The 19,456-nt window shown below is 26.7% G+C and overlaps 2 protein-coding genes across 3 annotated transcripts; both read right to left on the bottom strand.

The window, feature by feature from the left end:
* Nucleotides 1-436: 436 nt before the first annotated feature.
* Bm3684 (Uncharacterized protein) lies at nt 437-4,113 on the bottom strand (the record flags this gene model as incomplete). The annotated part of the gene is made up of 4 exons (XM_043081169.1): nt 437-592; nt 1,163-1,301; nt 2,225-2,389; nt 4,022-4,113. The coding sequence occupies 4 exons, from the start codon at nt 4,111-4,113 to the stop codon at nt 437-439; spliced, it is 552 nt and encodes a 183-aa protein (XP_042937103.1).
* An 11,454-nt stretch (nt 4,114-15,567) lies between these two features.
* On the bottom strand, nt 15,568-18,589 carry Bm11320 (DNA repair protein RAD51 homolog 1, putative; the record flags this gene model as incomplete). 2 transcript variants are annotated; one of them, XM_001897041.2, is made up of 8 exons in its annotated part: nt 15,568-15,691; nt 15,934-16,067; nt 16,356-16,485; nt 16,709-16,822; nt 17,092-17,249; nt 17,403-17,549; nt 17,926-18,063; nt 18,443-18,589. In XM_001897041.2, 8 exons carry the CDS (start codon nt 18,587-18,589, stop codon nt 15,568-15,570), a joined length of 1,092 nt encoding a protein of 363 aa, XP_001897076.2. The 2 variants fall into 2 exon arrangements, with proteins under 2 accessions (XP_001897076.2, XP_042937102.1); XM_043081168.1 differs by lacking the exons at nt 15,568-15,691; nt 15,934-16,067; nt 16,356-16,485; ... (2 more) ...; nt 17,403-17,549; nt 17,926-18,063 and having other exon boundaries at nt 18,428-18,589.
* Nucleotides 18,590-19,456: the final 867 nt, after the last annotated feature.

Genomic DNA, 19,456 nt, shown 5'->3' with positions numbered 1-19,456 from the left:
TTTGTTCTTTAAATTACATTAATAATAGCATAGTTCAGAATGAAATCGAAATCTTTTAGTCACGCAGTGAAACGTTTTTTCCAGCAGCGTTTAATTTTATTTTTTGAAATATTATTGAAATAAAATGACAGGAAGCGAAAAATTTTTATTAAATTCTGAATATCCAAACATAATAAATGAGAAGATTGAGATATTTATTCAAAATTGCTTTGCAAATCATTGCACTTTCACTGAAACTCAGCTAATGTATTTCAAACTTTGCAAATTTAAATCGAACTTTTCAAAGTAAACTAAGTTCTATTACGATTTTTTCTTTTTTTTTTTTTTTTCTTTGAAATTTTTTCAAACAACAAAAAAAAAAAAAAAGTGATTCACATTACGATTCACATTAAATGATGAAAGATTCATCCTATGGAAAAAGGACTTAAAATGATAATTATTTCACAATTTCGTCAACCACCGTTATATTTCCTTCATTGTCTACGGCACACTTCCAAATCAGTGCTTCCAGCTTATCACCATAATCTGCATGGCTGTTATCATTTTGATAGAATTTAGCTTGGATTTTTCGTTGTAATATCCTTCCAGGTCCCTAGAAATTATCACTTAGCCTATTTTTTGATTATTTTTAATTTTTCTAAAACATTTATCATAAGTTTAAACAATAAAATTCTTTTTTTTTTTTTTTTTTTGACAAAAAAGGAAGAATTGAAATCACTGAAACGTTATAAGATTTTAGCTAATAAATAATCTAAATTAGAAAGGAAATAGATGAATAAATGCGATGTTTGTATGAAATAATAATCATTCATGTGAATTTATAAATTACAATTGAATGTATAAATTTGGATGCTAACAAATGAAATTTCCATTTTAACAAATTTGTAAGTGTTTGTTAGATTTAATACTAAATAGATAAATGGAAATTAGATTCAGTAATAATTCAAGGTGATTTCTCAGCCGTAATAACATTTCTGCTTAGCAAATTTAAATCTTTTCTATTATTTTGCTCCCTTGCTTCATGTATTCAATAAGCGCTGTAAAAAAGAAAAAAAAAAAAAAGTACTAAAATTTTTAAGAATGTTAAAAAGATAAAAATGCAAATTATCCATCGATAAAAAATACAAGCAAAAAAAGTATTTTCAAATGTTAACACAATAACCTGCAAACAAACAGTAATATATTCTCGCTTTCCGTTAAGAGTAACATCACTACCGGTTGTATTCCATTCCGTACTGTAAACACCGCCACCAATGCTTTCCGGTCGTAACTCTAAATCACTTCCTGATATGTGCAGCACACTAAAAAGAAAATTTGAATTTATTTGAGTTGACATCGAGAATTATCGAGAATGATCTGATCATTCTGTTGCTTTAATTACTATTCCGATTTGAAATGAGTAATTATTATAAATGGAATAACGATTCTCTTTTTTTTTCGGACCCTTTTTTTTTTTTTTTGGCAAATTGAAATAGTTATGATAAAATTATTTGAATAAGAGGAAACAAAATGAAACAATGTGAAATGAGTTATTTCTAGAATGGGAATTGATTAGTCAGATGGAGACTTTTAAAATTTCCAATTTTATCATTTTTATAAAATTTTCAATTCTTAATAATTAAACTTTCCCATTTTTTTCATTTTTTTTTTTTTTGGATAAAATTTTTTTAAGAAAAATGAATGCTTTATTTTTTTGGCAAACCTTTTCAAATTTTAAATTGATAAATTTTGAAGGATTAGATAAATTTAAGGAACAATTCTTAAAGTAATTGCTTTGTTATATATTAATTTGAAGATATTCATCATTGTTTGTTTTTTTTTTTTTTCTTTTCTTTTCAAGAATGCCGTTTAATTTATGAAATAATAAAATAAGGCTAGTTAAAAGTGCTAGTATTTAATGTATGCATCTGATTATTTTATTGTCATATTTCATTTATTCTCTGTATAGCTCATTTTTTTAAGTTTATCCTATGCTTTAAAATATACTAATTTAAAATTTCTTTTCAAAAAAAAAAAATGATAAGCAAAAAATAATGCAAATAATTCTTTAAAAATTATTCATGGGAGAAAATTTTTTATTTTTTGTAAAAAAAAACTATTTGAAAGAAAGTAAGAAAGAGGAAAATTAGATTAAAATTAAAATTAATTGGAAGTTTAACAGTTTTCTAAAGAAAAGAAACCTCTCCGAAAGGAAAAAAAAAACGGAAAAACGGAAAAAAATTACTGAAATTCAGTGGCTGGCTTAGTTGTAACAGTAATTTTATAAATAACTTCCGAACGAAATTTATATGTTCGAAGATGTACGTTTGATTTTACGTCATATTCATCCGTTTTTCTAAATCGTTCACCGTCCACTTTAAACGTTATTGGTTCACCAGTATCATGTTTCCTGAAAGTTAACAATTGCCTATCATCATCATATCATATGTCACCAAAATTAAATTGTCAAATTTTGCAATCTCTCCGGTTTCTGTTTTCTGTTTAGAAATCTGTATAAAGAGTATTTAAAATAAATAACGCTGATTTTTTTTTTTTTCTGAAATTATTTTTGAGGAAAAAATCTGCGAGGCAAAATTTTTTAGTTTATTCTATATTTTTCGAATTTTTTTTTCTTTTCCACTAAATTTCAACCTGAAAACTTTTACTTTTTATTACAATTTCATTTTCATCTAATATTACCTCTTTTTTTTCTTTTATAGCAAAATTCAAATTATAATTCTTTTTCTCAATTCTGCAAGTTGTGCAAATAAGCTTTTCTTTTACTTTTAACTTTTTTTTCTTTTAACAAAACAAGTAGGAAAGTGATTATTTGAAGAAAAAAAAGCATTCTACATTTTCCCTTAGAATTGCAAAAAAGTTAAAAAGTATTTAATATGAGCTCATTAGTAGTTAAAATAAAATTTAGAGAGAGTAATAAATTGTTGGCTTTAACCAATTTAAATAATTAATAATTTAATAGTTTTTAGAGAACTATGTAAAAGCTATTAAATGAAGCATTTAAAATATCAGATGATATACGATCTGATTTGAGAAGTTTTTGAAATTTCATCTAATAATTTCAACTATAACTCATTTTTCTTCTTAATAACGTTAAGCTATAGTTTCGGATTTTTGCGAAAATTTAATTAAACTAAAAAATGGAAAATATTCTTTTAGTTTTAAGTCAAATGAATTTAAACTATCAACAGGAAAAAAAGATTTAAACAATGAAAGATTGATTGTTGTATTGCGAATTCAAAATTAAAAAGTTTTGAACTTCCCAGGACTAAGCAATAAATTCAAACTAATCACTGCTCGCTGATCAACTGATCAGCTGATCCTAACCTCAGATTATCTGTTTAAAAAACTAATGTGTCTTTGTTGAAAAACAATATAGTCCAACAAATTTAGTTATTTCACTCATTTTATGATAGGAAAGTATGACAAATAAGCGAAAGATTAAAATTAAAGAATAGAAAATAAAATTTAAAGAAAATTGAATAAAAAAAAAAAATGATCAGAAGAGTTCCTTTTATTATATTAAACGTAAAAATGGGTTCAGTCATCATCAAAGAGCATTAATAATTGAATTACAGAACTGAAAAGCAACTGTAAATATCATTAGCCAAAAGTTGAATTTCATTACTTGATAAAATTAATTAATTAATGAAATTATGAATTTAATGAAGTTTTGAAATAGAATAAAAGTTTGTAAAACAAATTGTGCTCTCGAATAACTGTAGTTCATGTAATAACTTAAAACATTAATTAATTAATAAAATTAATTAATTTTACTCTCTAACTTTTTTATAGCAATTTTTATATAGTTGAAAAAATTTCATTATAATTGAAATAAATAATAAGGTCGAAAAAATTATAGACACCGAATAGAGAATTTTTTAATTTTTAGTTTGCATCAAATTAATTAAATTATAAAAAGAAAGAAAATAGCTATTAAGTTGAAATTTTGGAATAAAAAAAGGGAGAGAGAGAGAGAAGAAGAAGGAAATAAGACTTAAAATAGATGTGAATTTTTACATACCTAATACTAAACTGTAATTCGAAACCGGTTGTTGATGATGTTGGAAAATTAGCTGTTTTGATGTTTATCATGGATTTTTTATCTTCTGGCATTGAAAAAAGAAGTAACCAAATCTGAAAGCTAATAATTTTATTGCTTAATGAATTAATAAGCTAACTAGGACAATAATCGATATTAGCAATAAATGATTATATCATATGATAAAGGCTAAGTGATAATTGATATGAAGAAATCAGTTGAAAAGGAGAAAATAAAATGCATAATGAGTGTTTGTACAGTCAGTGATATACGTACGAGCTGTTCCGCTTTTTAATTTTGCTGCTCCGTCGCTAACGGACCTTTAGCAACGGACCTTTCAGTTCCGCTGTGGAAGGTGTATGCCTGACTGATACGGAGTGAAGGACAGACAGGACTGAATGTCGCCGCTGCTTAGCAAAGCATCGATTTCTCCTTCTATCCTAAAATCTAGGCCTAGTAGAGCTTAGTGTGCATGTGTCTGTCTGTGTATGTGTGTGTCTATACGTATGTCCAGGTGTAGAAAGATGTGCATGTATGAATATAATATACATATACAAATGATTTTTGTGTTCAGGCCTATAATCCAGAATGACTGTTGTGTTCAGGCCTATAATCCAGAATGATTGTTGTATTCATAAATGAGCCTACCATCCGGAAATAAGCTTAGCATATCATCCGATTATATTGTATTTTTCAATTAAAAAAAAAAAAGCGAAGAAGAAATAAGCCAATTTTTTTTTTCTTTTTTACAAACAGATAAATAACGATAAGAAAAAAATAGCTTACAACAAATATATGAGAAAATATCTTATCATTTGATAACTACTAAAAATGATAAGAGAGTTCCATTAGAATGTTGGTAGTGATGAAAGGAAGAAGAATTCATGAATAATGCAAAGTAAAATTTGTTAAAGCCACTCAATATACTTTATAGTATAAAGAAGAAAAAAAAAAGAAAGTTTTGAGGAAAAAAATAAAAAAAGAAAGATGGAAATGCTAGAAATTCTAATAAAATGAATTGTTCTTTTTTTTTTTTGTTACTTTGAAATTAAATTTTGCCTATTATTCCATTCATCTCTCTTTTTTTCCTTTCTGGAAAGAGAAAAGAGAAAAAAGAAGAAAAAAAATTTTTTTTTTTTTAAAGAAATAATTGTGATTAGCTTTTCGTTATTCATATGAAATTTAAAATTTGGTTAATTTTTTATGAAATATGACAGTGGTGATGTCCAATTTTTGGGAACATTTTGAGGATTAATGACTTGAAAAAGATGACAATCATCAAATATTGTAAATGATGAAAAGTAAACAATAAATGCTAACTTTTTTTTCAATCTCTTATTTTTAGGACTGATAAAAGCAAATAAAGAGAGCCTCAGCTAATTAATATCCAATTATTAGCATCCATTTCTTTTGTCACAAATAGCTTTCCATAAAGAATATTGGCTTTCCCAAAGTAAAATAAATAACTAAGAATGAAAAGTAACAAATAGCAATTTTACTGCTTCTAGTAACTCCTCTATCCGATGAAAATCAAATTTTGCTGTAATACTTGAAGCATTCTGACTATTAACGATAGCATAAGTAATAAGTAAGGAATAAATTATTTAATTTTACCATCTACATATACTTTAGTTTTTTTAAGTAACAATTAAAAATAGTGCATGCAATTAAAAAAATTTTATTTTCATGCATAAAACAGCTTTAAAGTTTGATACACTTCAATGAAAATAAATAAAATGAATGCTAACTTTTTATAAATTTTGTTTGTATAAACAACTGTGTGTGTCCTTTTCGCTGTGATATTTTCACGAGAAAAAACAAAAAAAAAACAAAACAAAACAAAAACTAACTCTTCAATTTAACTAACAAAATGTAATAAAATAAAAGGTTAGCGAAACATTTTTAACACATATAATTATAATTAATTCGTAAACAAATAATACAATGATATTTCAATGAAGAAATGATTATTACTTTTTTGTTTTTATCAATTCAAAAATAAATGAAATTAAATCAAATGAAAAATAAAATAATTTAAAACTTTCTCAATCTAACACTTAACAAAACTTCCACTCACTCATTGCTATTTATAACTTTTTTCCAACGATATAAAATCAACTTCAATTAGTTATATTTGATGAGAACAACTATAAAAGTACATTAAATGAAAACAATTTTGACCTTATTTATTTATCTATCATTTTTAGTCCCTCTTTTTGATCTTAAAAATGTTTGATCTTATTTGGTACCAAATTCAAAAATGCAATGCTAGCAAATGTATTCACTTATTCATTTAAAATAATCTTTTTTTTTATATTTTGTTTTGTTTTTTCAATTTCATTTTTTATATATAAATTCTCAATCTCAAATTATATAAACTAAAAAAAAAAAGAACGAAACTGTTGAAATGTGAATTTTTTATTAATTACAAAAATGATTTTCTGTTAAAGAATTGGAAATTTACAAATTTTAGAAATTTGAAAAAAATTCAAAAATTTAGAAATTTGAAATAGTAATGAAAGTATCAATAGATTCATGCATAAAAATCAAATGAATGAAGCAATTTTGGTGAAATTTCTTTGCAATGACTCTAATTAAAGTGTTATGATAATTTAGTTTAATGATTGGAACAAATGACGCATATTCATATTTCTTTTTATTACTTAAAAATAGCATTTGGATTTTTTTATTTTTTCAAATACTTATTTTCTGGATTGCTTTTTGTCAAAATAAAATTTATCCTTCGATTATTATCAGAATAAACAGAAATAAATTGTCCTACAATTATTTGATGTTTTCTTACTGTACAAAAATACATTCTAAATCTAAACAAAAAAGGCAGAAAAAAAATGGTAAAAAATATTAATGGAACATTTCAAATCTCTCTGAGAAAATTCTAAATTTAAATTTCATAAATAGATTAGAGAATAATAACAAATTTTCAATTTATTAACTTCCGAAAAGAATTTTGCAAAATTTTTTTTTGTTTTTTAACTTCTTTCTATGTCAATGATTACCAATACTGATAGACATATTTTTTTTTTAATTTATTTAAAAAAACAAATTTTCTTATAATTTTTGTTATAAATATTTGATGAAATCAATGTTCCAACTTATTAGTCCACTTCCGGTCAAATTTGAATTATAAGTAATAAACATTTATACGCAAATTATTTTATCATTTAATTCTGTTTATTTTTTGTTTATTTTTTCTTTTTTCTTAGCCAAATATCTCCAAAACATTACTTAGTTCTTTGATGGACATTTTAGTATTCACTCTTTTCTGGCCAGCAATATCTGGCTATTTTCATGACATATTAGGCCTAAGTAGTGTCTTTTCCTGCCAAAGACTGGATTAACTAAACTTCACTCTTCAACAGGAAATCATTTATTTAGGCTATCTTTTTTGTCTCTAATGATATTTCAGCAATGTAAATTAGTCAAAACTGACGGTAAACATCGAGCAGTATTGCACACGTACGTGTACGAATGATAATCCGTAAATTAATCACGTCCTATAGAGAAAGCCATATCGATTTTATCTTATCATATCAATGATAAATTTATTATTATGTAAAAAGAGAAGCATAGAGATTGCTTTAAATAATTATTTCTTTATTTATTGCATTGAAGCGAAACTACAAAATCCTTTTCCGATGAATTTAAGTCGGAAATTTGCTATTTCTGCCGGATTCTTTGTCACTAATATCCTTCATTCTTTCATTCAAAAAAGTACAAAAAGATTGAAAGCTATTTTAATCCAACATAAAAAGTTTTCCACTCGTTGCTAATTCTCATAAACGTAGCAAAAACTTTATTTGTTTATGCTATAGCATAAGAAAAAGAATCTATGATGTTTGGATTACACATTGTCATATTTAAACTCAATTATTAAAACCAAAGAGACATTTTAAATTTAAATTAAGTTTAAATTGATCGTCAAGACTAATTAAATTTGTGGCGGAAATGGCACAAATGAATTGCTACTTTTGCATTAATATCAATGTTTGCAGTAATGTTTCAGGCACGGATTATCTATTCAGTTTATGTATTTCTAATCTGTTCCATTAACTTTTTGCACTATTCAATTTTTATGGCTAATACTAATCAGCCAATGAAATAAATAGATGTAAGTCACGAATAGACTAAGAGCCAAGAAAAATAGCCAAGAAATGTTCACCTAACAACAACAAAAAAAATTTCCATTATGTTAGCAATTATTTTGTTTTGTTTTTTTTTTTTAATTAGACTTGTGCAAACGTAAAAATTTATGCTAAATGTATTGTAATTCTTACTTAAAACAATTTTTATCAATGAATAATTTTAATCAGTAATTTTAATTGTTAGATAAATAGAAAAAACAACTGAGATATGAAATTTCAATTTATTTTCGATCAAAAATAGTAATAAAACAAAAAGTTTTCGAACAAAAAAAAAAAAAAAAAAAATTACAAATAATATAAAAATATTGAATAGAAGAAAACCATAAAATGAAATGAAGCATTTTTTGTTGAAATGCTAAATTACTTATAAAATGCCACGTCACTTATATTCGAAACATTTATTTCATGCAATCCACATTGCTCCTTTCTTTTCTTTTCAAATCATTTAGCAATGAATGAATTAATTTCTTACTTTGTCTAATGCTTTCCTTTCCTTTTGCTTCATTTTTTCATTAAACTATAAATTATAATCTTATCGATGGCATTTTTCTTGCAATTAGTTATTATTACATCCATAAATATTTACCAAAATATTTTATCATTTTGTTTTATCATTTATCAACGCATTTTATCACCAATACTAATAAAAAGATTGACAAATAGTTAGTATTGAATGGTTTTATTTTAATTTTTTTGTCATAATTAATTAGTTAATCAATATTTTGTTGATAATAAATGTAAAATAGGATAAGCATCGATACTTTTTACAACTTTCAGTTTTTTGTTCGTTTTCTGGAAGATCTAATTTTATTATTTCAAATAATAACTAACCATTTAAAAGAAAAAAAATTATTTTGATGAGAAAGAATTCATTACGATATTAAATAAATTTTTTTGCAATCATTTCACTTATATATTTCAATCCAATTGAAAGTATCAAATTAATTAAATATTTAATTAATTAATATTAGTATTAAATTGTTCATTCTTTCATTTAAATACAACTAATAATATTTTGTGAATTTCAAAACATTCAACTAATTATGATAACCGCAATTTCATCTGTGTATTTCATTGCATATGATTTTTATTTGGAATCTGTTACTGCTTATAACTGTGATAATCGGTATCGGTAATCGTGGTGCAATGGTAGCACATTCCAATTCAGGTCAACTTCACGCTTTACGTTGAAATCACGTCAAGGTCAAGTAGTATTCCTCATCAGTGTAATCAGTTTAATTAATGTGCTGCTTTTATGGATCATTAATGTGTTTAAGTCAATGTCGCAATTCATTAAATTTACAATTAACCTATTAAAGTCAACTTTATAGTTTATTAAAAAATTTAACTTCAAATTTGGTTTCAATTTTTCATATCTCACATTAGCATGCAATGTTATCCAATAATCTTTCAAACCAAAATATACATCCGATAATAATCATTAATAGATGAATTTAAAATGATACAATGATTGGCTTTTAGCAAGTTTAATAAGCAAGTATGATTTATGATTAATCAAATTGTACCAAATGATGATGATTCATCTTTTTTTTTTTTTAATTATTAGCAATCAAATCTTTAAATTAATAAATGCCATCTCGTCCATTTCATTTGCTAAACAATCAAGGGAACAGATAATTATCAATGAAACAATGCAAATGACACAAAGAATATAACACAATAAAGCTGTCACTGAAAATTTTCCTTTTCAAAATAAAACTTTGACTAAGCTTTGCTCTGATTATTTAAAGGAATAACATAGATATGAAAATTTCTTATCAGCAAGAAAAGTCACTTTCAGAAATGATACACATTAATTAAAGTATTTAAATTTAATTCAATTCATGTACTTACTTTGATCATAAAGAAATGAATGTGATCTGACCATGACAGCATGGAATAAAGAAATGAACGAATGACATCTTTAGTGAACGACTAAGTTATCAGATAAAATTGATAAAGACAATTATGATAGTAGATGATAACGCTGATAATATTACGAACAATGATGATGGCAACCATATTATAATTATTGCTTGTTTTGATAATTATACGAAAACAAACAACATTGCTGACATTGATATATTAATATTATTTATAATATTGTTATCACAGCTAAAAATTATTGATAAAACTCAATTAACTGTGGTACAGCAATAGTTATCAGATAAGATAACATAAGTTGGAATTTTTTAAATGAAAATCTTATTGATCTATTATAAAATATCTACGTAAAACAGTGAAAGTTAATAAATTTAATTTAATTAATTTACCAGTTTTCTAGTCTGTTGATCTATCCAATTTCCAATCATTGAATTAAATGCCAGAATAATTATTCATTGGAGTAACTCTGATTGCAGCATTTCAATGAAATACCGCCAATATATTCTAGTATTAACAGAAGTACAAAAGTTCATCGATTGATCATCCTATGATCAAAAATGATCAAATCCTACACTTCTTTATTTCTAACTTATCACTTAAACCCTTATTATTAATTGATATTTGTTGAAGACAAAGCTTAGATTATAAATTAAACTTTCAAAAGACTAAGTAAGTGGTATAAAATTCGCAATTTTGTCAGATTAAATGATTTGATAAATAAATTTTTGTATAGATAAATGAATTAATTAATTAAATGAATGAATGAATTTTGTGTGAACAAACTTTTTGCTTTTTTCATGCAAATTTTTGGATTAATAGTATAACATATGTTATCATCAGTAAGTCTAATTTGATTATGTTTGCTTACAAATGTTATTATTAAAGTTTCTTTTTTTGTTTCAAAGTAAACAAAAAAATTATGTTACTCAATTTAACATAATTATCTAATAATCGCTATAAGTTCAGCAAATTCATAATTAATTTTTTAGCAAGAATTATTTGTTTATTAGTTGAACATTGTTCAAAAAACTTAAAGTATATTCACCGGTCAGAAGATTGATAAGGAATGCAAAAAATGTTTTATCACTTAAAGTTTTCCACCAAAAAAAAAAAAAAAAAAACAATTTAAGTTGTTTAAACAAGCCAAAATCAAAATTTTTTTATTACCAATAAACTATTGTTAAATTCTAATAAAATTTGACACAATCACAGCATCATTTACCTTTGTTTACTGCAACATTGCACGAGGCCATAGGTCACAGTTCAAGGCAACTTTTCTAAATTATCACTTTTACATTACAAAGTAGTAAAGTGATTTACGCTTTCTTACTTAGAGTATCACACGTGAATCTGTGCAAGTTATGGGCAAAGATACAACGATTATATGAGTAAATAATCTTCCATAATGATTGTAAGAATTAAACTTGAAGTATCGCTTAGAAGAATCTTCCAGTTCATAGTTAATTAATTACTTTCAGTCTCGATGATCTTGAGATTTAATTACCCGTTCAAAAAATTTAATCAAGACCAAGTCATTTCAAAAGAGGATCCAATAACTTTGTTGTAGAATATGTAGAAAGATAATTTCTTATTTGTTTTTCAACAATAATGCAACGAAAATTTATAAAGTCAAATCTCCAAAATATCTATCAATTTTCTGGCAAAAAAAAAAAAAAAAAAAAAAAACTTAATTTAAAATATAACTCAAAGAGATATGAAAAATTATTTGTTGATTAAATATCAACAAAATATGATTAAAAAGAATGCAATTTTTTGAGTTATAACTAAATTAAAAATATTCGATATTTTAATCTTAAATTCAGAAAAAAAAGTTTAGCAGTATTCTAGAAAACATCTCATATGGTTAAAACTTAATTCAGTATTAGTTCTTTTCAAAAATTGACTGATCCCCTCTCTAAAATAATTTACATATCAGCAGTTAAGATTGTGAAAATTTAATTAAAAAATTCTTTCAATAGTATCTGTCTAAAATTCCAGTCAATGAGATATGCCATTTGCTGCTTAGAAACCAGTTTGAAACTAAATTGAATATAATCATAAAATTTTAAATGCAAACTGGTCTATTTCTCAATAAACTTTGAAAGTGATCACAAACATCCCCGAACATTCCTTTTCTCATAGTCCAATTTGAATGAAATGTTAAACTGAGGGAAAAAAAAATATTTGAGGCGGAAAAAAAGGCATAAAAAGGACCAAGAACTTATTAACACTAAAAATTAGTTTTGGTCTAGTCCGAATTTCTAAACATTGAGTTAAGTAAAGTGATAACCACCTGCTAGCAAATAACTGCATGAATAAGTAAAAAACTGTTGTTGTGCATGATAACATTCTATAAATATATTCCTCTAAAAAGTTGAACTTTTTTTGTTCAAAATTGATTAATAATAGGCAATTATTCAAATTAATTGAGTAATTACCTTAAATTATGATGGAATAAAATTAAATTTGAAACAATGTTAAGGATAAAATTTTTGCCTTTATTTTTGGGTACAAGTAAGAATAACTTTGGGAAAACTATTAGACTTTCAATTATTTATTATCAGAAATAGATCTTTTATTGAGTAAAATTTATGTGAACCTCTTTTTGCTAAAATTACTACGAATGAATTTGGAATAATGCTTAATTACAAAATTACTGCCAATTTGATAGGATTAGCAAGTTTAAAAATTCATTTTCAGTTATTCATTTTCAAATTCAGTTATTATATATTCTTTAAAAATTCACTGTTTGGCTTTAGAGCTTTTGAGAAATTCATATATTTTATATTTCATTTTTTATGCAAAGAAAATCATAAGCAGCTAGATTTGTGTAAGGAAATTGTAAGAATTAGTTTGATGCAAAAGAATTTAAATTTTTGTTTTGTATGAGATATAATATATTCTAACATTTGATTGTATTATTTAAGTAATGTTTGACAAGAAATTTATGACAGGGAGCATTCTCTCTTGAATTTGAAATGAATTGTTGAATAGTGAATGAAGATAACATATAATAGAAATAGTGTATAAAGCAATCGAATTATTGCTTTTATGATTCAAATGAAAGTTATGAATCATTGGAATGACAAATCATTGGAATTTGGTACTGACCAATTGAAAATAATCACTGAATTCAAGAAAAAAAAAAGAGAAATTGCTTAAAAGAGTTATTTTCTGTTATGCAAAAAAAAAAAAAAAAAAGGAAACAAAGAATAGATTTCTTAATCATTACAAATCACAAGCTTAAAAAAATTAAACCAAAAATGATCAAATAAGATGAAGAAGTGATTTAAAAATTTCAAATTAAATTAGAGTCATTGAAGTATCAGAATGATGTGAAAATTTCCAAACAAACACAGCATTTTTTCATAATATCATCCAAAAAATAATGCAAAAAAAAGGAAATATCTTTGTTATCAACTATTGTTATCTGATAAAATAAAAAGATTGACAAATTTGCATAGAGTTATGTAAAAGAATTGGAAAGTAAGACTAACTAAAAATAGTTAAACTTTTTTGGCCTGTTTTTCTTTCATTTTGAAAATTTCTTTGGACAAGGCTGAATGTGTAGGGTTAATATTCTAGCAAAATTAATACTGGTCAACAAAAAAAGAAAACAATTTCATCTTCTGATCTAAGGATCATCTCATGAAGTCATTGATTAAAGCAAATAACCCAAATGTTCACACTTCTAGCTATCAATCTCGTAATCTACCATAACATGAAATGGAATTACGAGTACTGAAAGTTTCAACCAGTATTACTTTCTATACTTACTTTAAAGTATCTCATATTTGCTTATAGCTTACAGTCTAACTTCTCAGCAAATCGAATATCGCTATTAATGCTTTTTTTTTTGTTTGAAATTGTGATTTAGAATTCTCTTCATTGCTGATAAAGAGATAATAATATCAATGTATCCATGTGTCCCAAATATTATCAGTATTTTTATGTGTTAACCAAAATTAGTAACCAGGTAATTCATATCTAAATTCTCGAAGGGTTATGTTAATATATTTTATATGCCACTCTCATTGCAAAAAAAAAGAAACTTAATATGAAAGAAAGAAGAGACTAAACATTAATGGAAATTGTGATTTAGAATTCAGATGGATGCAAATTTACTCAAAAATGCGGTGCTGTATAAAATTTAAAACTTTATCGCTCATAATTGTGTAAATTTGGTCCCTTCCACATGGACAAAGTTAAGCAATTAAAATCTCAACTTGATAGTTACTCTAATTTTACAACCATATAATCGCCAGTTTAACAACAAACTGGTTACTAGAACTTTTTAAAATATCATCTATTTCTGATTCTCAATTTTGGCGGTGATGCTATCCATAAAGAAAATCCATACTGAATATCCCAATTCGGTAAAAAAAAAAATTATACGGCCCTATACATTTAATACTCTAATTCGGTATAGGTTTCAATCAAAATAGTATTCATTTATGCGGAAATAAATGCAAGATTGGTCTTTTTTTAGCCAAATATTTAACGAGTCTTTAACTCTTACAACACAAATTTTCCATCTGACTATTTGCATTTCTTACTGAAAGCATATCAGAACAACTTGGAAATTTCGTCTGCTCTCATCACAAAACGAATAATTGCGGGAAAAGGGATACCCTCGTCAGCCATAACGACTGCCCGGAATCAATTTAAGTCGTTTGCAGTCCTACTCCGAACTACCAGTGATGTCAGTTAGCAACATCATAAAGCCAAACCACGGTTTCACAATTATATACATGTCATTTTGTCTATTTCCTTACCAAACGCCCGAAATTCTTATCAGCAGCAGAAAGACCAGCAACGACATTTTGAATTCAGTAATACCATGCACGTCGACTAAAAATTTCACTTTACATCTATATGATCCTTGGTATTTCAAACATTTACAGAAAAGAAACATAGTTCTTGCATTAATGTCCCTAAACTCTACATGAATTTCAACAAAAGTTTCGAAAAAAACAGCGATAAAAATGCTATTAAACGAATATCAAATCTCAAAGTAACACATTTGCAAACTGTGGTTTTAGAAAAAACTGTAAATTGATAATAGATTCACAAATAAACAATCAAAACCCGTTCAAGAGAAGTACAGAAACAACTGGATATCCAATCAGATGTCGGAATACTACATGTTCTAAACGGACAGAGGGTCATCTATCCGAAATAAATGCAACCAACAAAAGCAATGCTCTAAACAATCCACTGGCAATCAAAGAATGTTAACAAATAAGACTTGGGAATGGTCTAACAATTCCAGATTTCTCTCAGAGCAAAAGAAAAAGAAAAAAAAGTCACTAGAATTATAAAGTTATAAGTAAATCATTTTCCCGAATTATCATCAACAATTCTTAAATTTTTTAGAAGAATTTCATTTAAAAATGAATTTAATTAGGAATTTCATTAAACATACGCTATTTTTTATGTTACAGCCCTTTTCACGTATTCATAAAAAAGCAATAACATTGTCTAATCAGTAACATCATCAATGCCGTGTGTTGTTATGGCAAACATTGCCTCACTTTCTGGAAGGCACGGTGAGTCGTAAATTTTACAAATGCGTGCTTCACCGCGTCCTTTACGCAAATAAAGCCTATAATATATTTATTATATATTTTTTACCAACATGCTACGAACTGCGTAGATGACTGAACAATGCTAATGATCTTTGTAATAGTAAATATGAAGCTCTAATTTTTGATCGATAAATCCTCCTTTTTTCTCACTCCAAAATCGTGGGAAAGCTGAAAGAATACTTATTCTAAAATGAATGCTCAGAAATGGATCCTTTGAATCATACATTTGCGATCATAATTGTATAAAATGGAAGAAAACGCTAATTGCCTGGTTGTAGAAGCATGAGCCATGATATTCCCACCAATCGGTTTCTTCGTTTCTCCTTGAAACATACCACAACCTGCATCCACTTGTGACACTACCTGATTAGTTATTACTACAGCAACACCAAACTGAAAAAAAACTTGAACGCTGTCTTCATACAAAATCATTTTTTATCACATATATTTCATTTCTTTTCTGATTTCTTTTTATAAAAAATGTGAGTGGGAGAGAGAGAGAAGGAAAGAAGAGACAAAACCTTTTAACCCATGCAAAGGCAAGATAAGCATGTAGGAAACGGAATTAAGCGCATTAAAGTATGCTAGTAGATTGCAGTTTTCGACGATGTATGAGAAATATTCAATGAAATTCAAAAACTATTCATGAGCAAAATAAAACACTAGTAACCATAAACTCACTTCATCGGATAACTTTAGGAGCATTCTGAGGTATTTTGCAAGCATCATTTGTCGAGAAGCAAGTTCGCCACGTCCAGAAAAATCTGTCCGAAACAGTGAAGTTGCACTGTCGACAACAAGCAATGCATACCTAAAACTAACTTAAATTTATTTTGAACGACAACTGCTACTATTACGTGATATCCTTCTATTTTTTTACTTTTATTTTAGTGACTGAATATACTTTCAAGATCAACCGCAATGAGTGAAATGTGATTCCAAGTATTTGATGTTCTTTCATAGCAGTGTTGATGCCCATTAGAAGCCATAAATTAAATTTTAAAAGAATATAAAAACTGCTTTTTCTAGACAACCTTGATTCCGCCATCATGGCCGATGCCTGAACGAGAAGCTGCATTTGGTGATCAGTATTATAACATCGCGCGTAAACAACGTTGTCTAGAACGTCTTGAGGAGATAGCTTGTGCCTAAAAGTGTCATCACACCAAAATGAATTCATTGCTAGTTGTTTCAGAAAACTGAAGAAAAGAATATTCCTTAAGCTCTTTAATAATTTCTTAAAATCTAAAATACGATGTCAGCTGTTGTCTTTAACAATTCCAGATAACCAACAGCAGTGTCACAAGTCAAGTATGCTATATAACATAGCGAAATAAACATCACAGGGAAGCATTTTGACAAGACTGAAAAAATAACACAAATAACTATATGCAAGTAAAATTTCGTAAGGATTAACCTTTCAGCTACAGCAAGTAATCTTTCTGGACGAAAGGTACCTTCAGTATCAATCCAAAGACATTTCCCTTCAGCTCCTCCCATATCCACTGGTAATTGGCACATTACAGCCAATGTGTGACAAAGCTGGCTTTTACCAGTACGGAACTCGCCGAATATCTAAGAAAAGTGGAAAAAGTTATTAATGAGTTGATGAATTTAGAATTTCAAGATAAACATTCATTTATTATTTAAAGATCACCAAAATTAACAGCAGACACTGTTGAATGTGCAAAAAATTTGTTGATATCTGTCAAATATAAAAATATTTACCTCAGTGATGGATCCCGTTTCCACTCCACCTCCAAGCAGACGATCTAGCTCGCGACTACCGGTACCTATCTGAATAATTTCGGACCGCTTGACATGCACTTCACTAGCAGTGGTAAAACCCATCGGTACTAGTTTTGCCGCTTCTGCCTAAAATTAAACAAAATCATCGAAACAAAAAATTTTTATTAATCCAATGAAGACTTGATGAATTTGACCTTCATTTTTCATTTTGCTATAGCTATGTTCAAAATAAAAATACAAGATGACGATTTCTTATCGAATAAATTTGCAGCAACCTATTTTGTATTCTAATTAAGAAGTTAGTCTTTAATAAAACACTGTCTTCTGAGCCTAAATTGATTTTCACTTGCATATATCAAAGCATAAAGAATACTGTTAACCTGTGGCTAAGACATCTCAAATACTTCTCGGAGATTTCACATAGCATTAATCTTTTATAAGATAATGGAACTATTTTTTTCCTCATCCTCACAAATCAAAATAATATAACAAAACATTTTACGAATATTTTCTCAGCTTTCTGTTCGCTTATGCCTTTGATAGCGTATAGTTCCTTTCGTGGTGCATAAGCGATTGCTTCAAATGTGCAAAAACCAGCTTCTTTCAGCTTTCGGATATCAGCAGCGGATATTCCAAATTGCTAAAAAAAAGGAGCAATTCTGGAGCATTAACGTCTATGATTAAGCATTATAAATTCCAATCAGTGCATTCAATGAGAAGTTTACTCATTTGTTACTTCTCTTTTATCTCTCATAGAAATTCCTTAGAAAGTTCGAACAAAATATATTAAAAATTTTTTACCACTTTTTATTAGGCAATTATGAGCTAGATCCTGGAAAGATTAGCAATAAAACAGCAGTTAACGATTTACCAGTTTTGTTTCCATGCTAATAAGCACAATACCTGATGAAGTTCTTAAATATTCCATAGTAATACTTACAATAGTCTTAGACTTGTTCGAATTTTTAAAAACAGTTAAAAACTTATGTAAACTTTAAATTTTACTAAAAATGTTTAACCTCAAGTTTATCAACAACCGTGTAGGAATTAACATCGTCCTCCTCAACTGCTACACTCTTACTTGCTTCCTCTGTAACCGCTGATACTGACGCTGAAGCTGAAGCTGAAGCCTTCTGCTTTTCTTTTTCCTTTTGTCTCTGAGCCATCCTAAATAAATTGAACCCTGTTTAACACAGTTGAAAATAAAAACGAACGACCGATTCAAAGTGAAAATTCACGAATTGTATGTGGTAAGATAGACGTAAACAAGCAAAAATTCACACTGTATGCTATCAAGGATTATGGATGAATAGTAATCTACGGAAAACACGTAAACGATTTACCGAAGGCACGTGGAACGAACACGTAAAAACAGGAACAAAAGGCGTGCAAAGGATAAATTCAAAACTAAACACTGAATGCTGCACGTTTCCCGCGTCGAAAGCTGCAGCTCTATAATTTCTCGTAAAATCACATTTAAGTTTTGTTTTTCTCAAATTAAAAAGAAAAATTCTGTGAAACATAAATTATAAAATATGTAACACTGATAAAGTTTGACAAAATTAATTAAATTTAAATTAATATTTAAACAAAAAAAAAATTTTTTTCATTGTATTCGATTATTATTATTATTCGATTATTAAAATTATTATTCGATTATTAAAATTCGATTATTATTCGATTATTAAAATTCATTGTATTCGATTATTATCTTTTCTCATTTTGTAGTTTTCATTTTGAGTATAAAATCAGAACTAATTTTTGCTGAACATTTTGAATTTAAGCTAAAATATAATCTTTCGAGTTCATTCCATTATATTTCAGAATGTGTATTAAAACTTAGACTCAAAAGTTTTAGTTTTCTTTGAAATTTAACTTCAAAATCTTACAATCTTATTTTTTTAGTTAGATTTCTCATTTAAAATATCTCATTGCATCTTTTTAATGCTTCTGAAATTATTTATCAGAAATTTTAGATAGGACTGGTAAAAGTTCGACAAATAAGCATTCTAACTGAGCGGTATTCAACGAAA

This window comes from Brugia malayi, assembly GCF_000002995.4.
Source record: "Brugia malayi strain FR3 genome assembly, contig: Bm_v4_Chr4_scaffold_001, whole genome shotgun sequence".
In the NCBI taxonomy this organism is placed as follows: Eukaryota; Metazoa; Nematoda; class Chromadorea; order Rhabditida; family Onchocercidae; genus Brugia; species Brugia malayi.
This window is presented reverse-complemented; position numbering and strand designations above follow the sequence as displayed.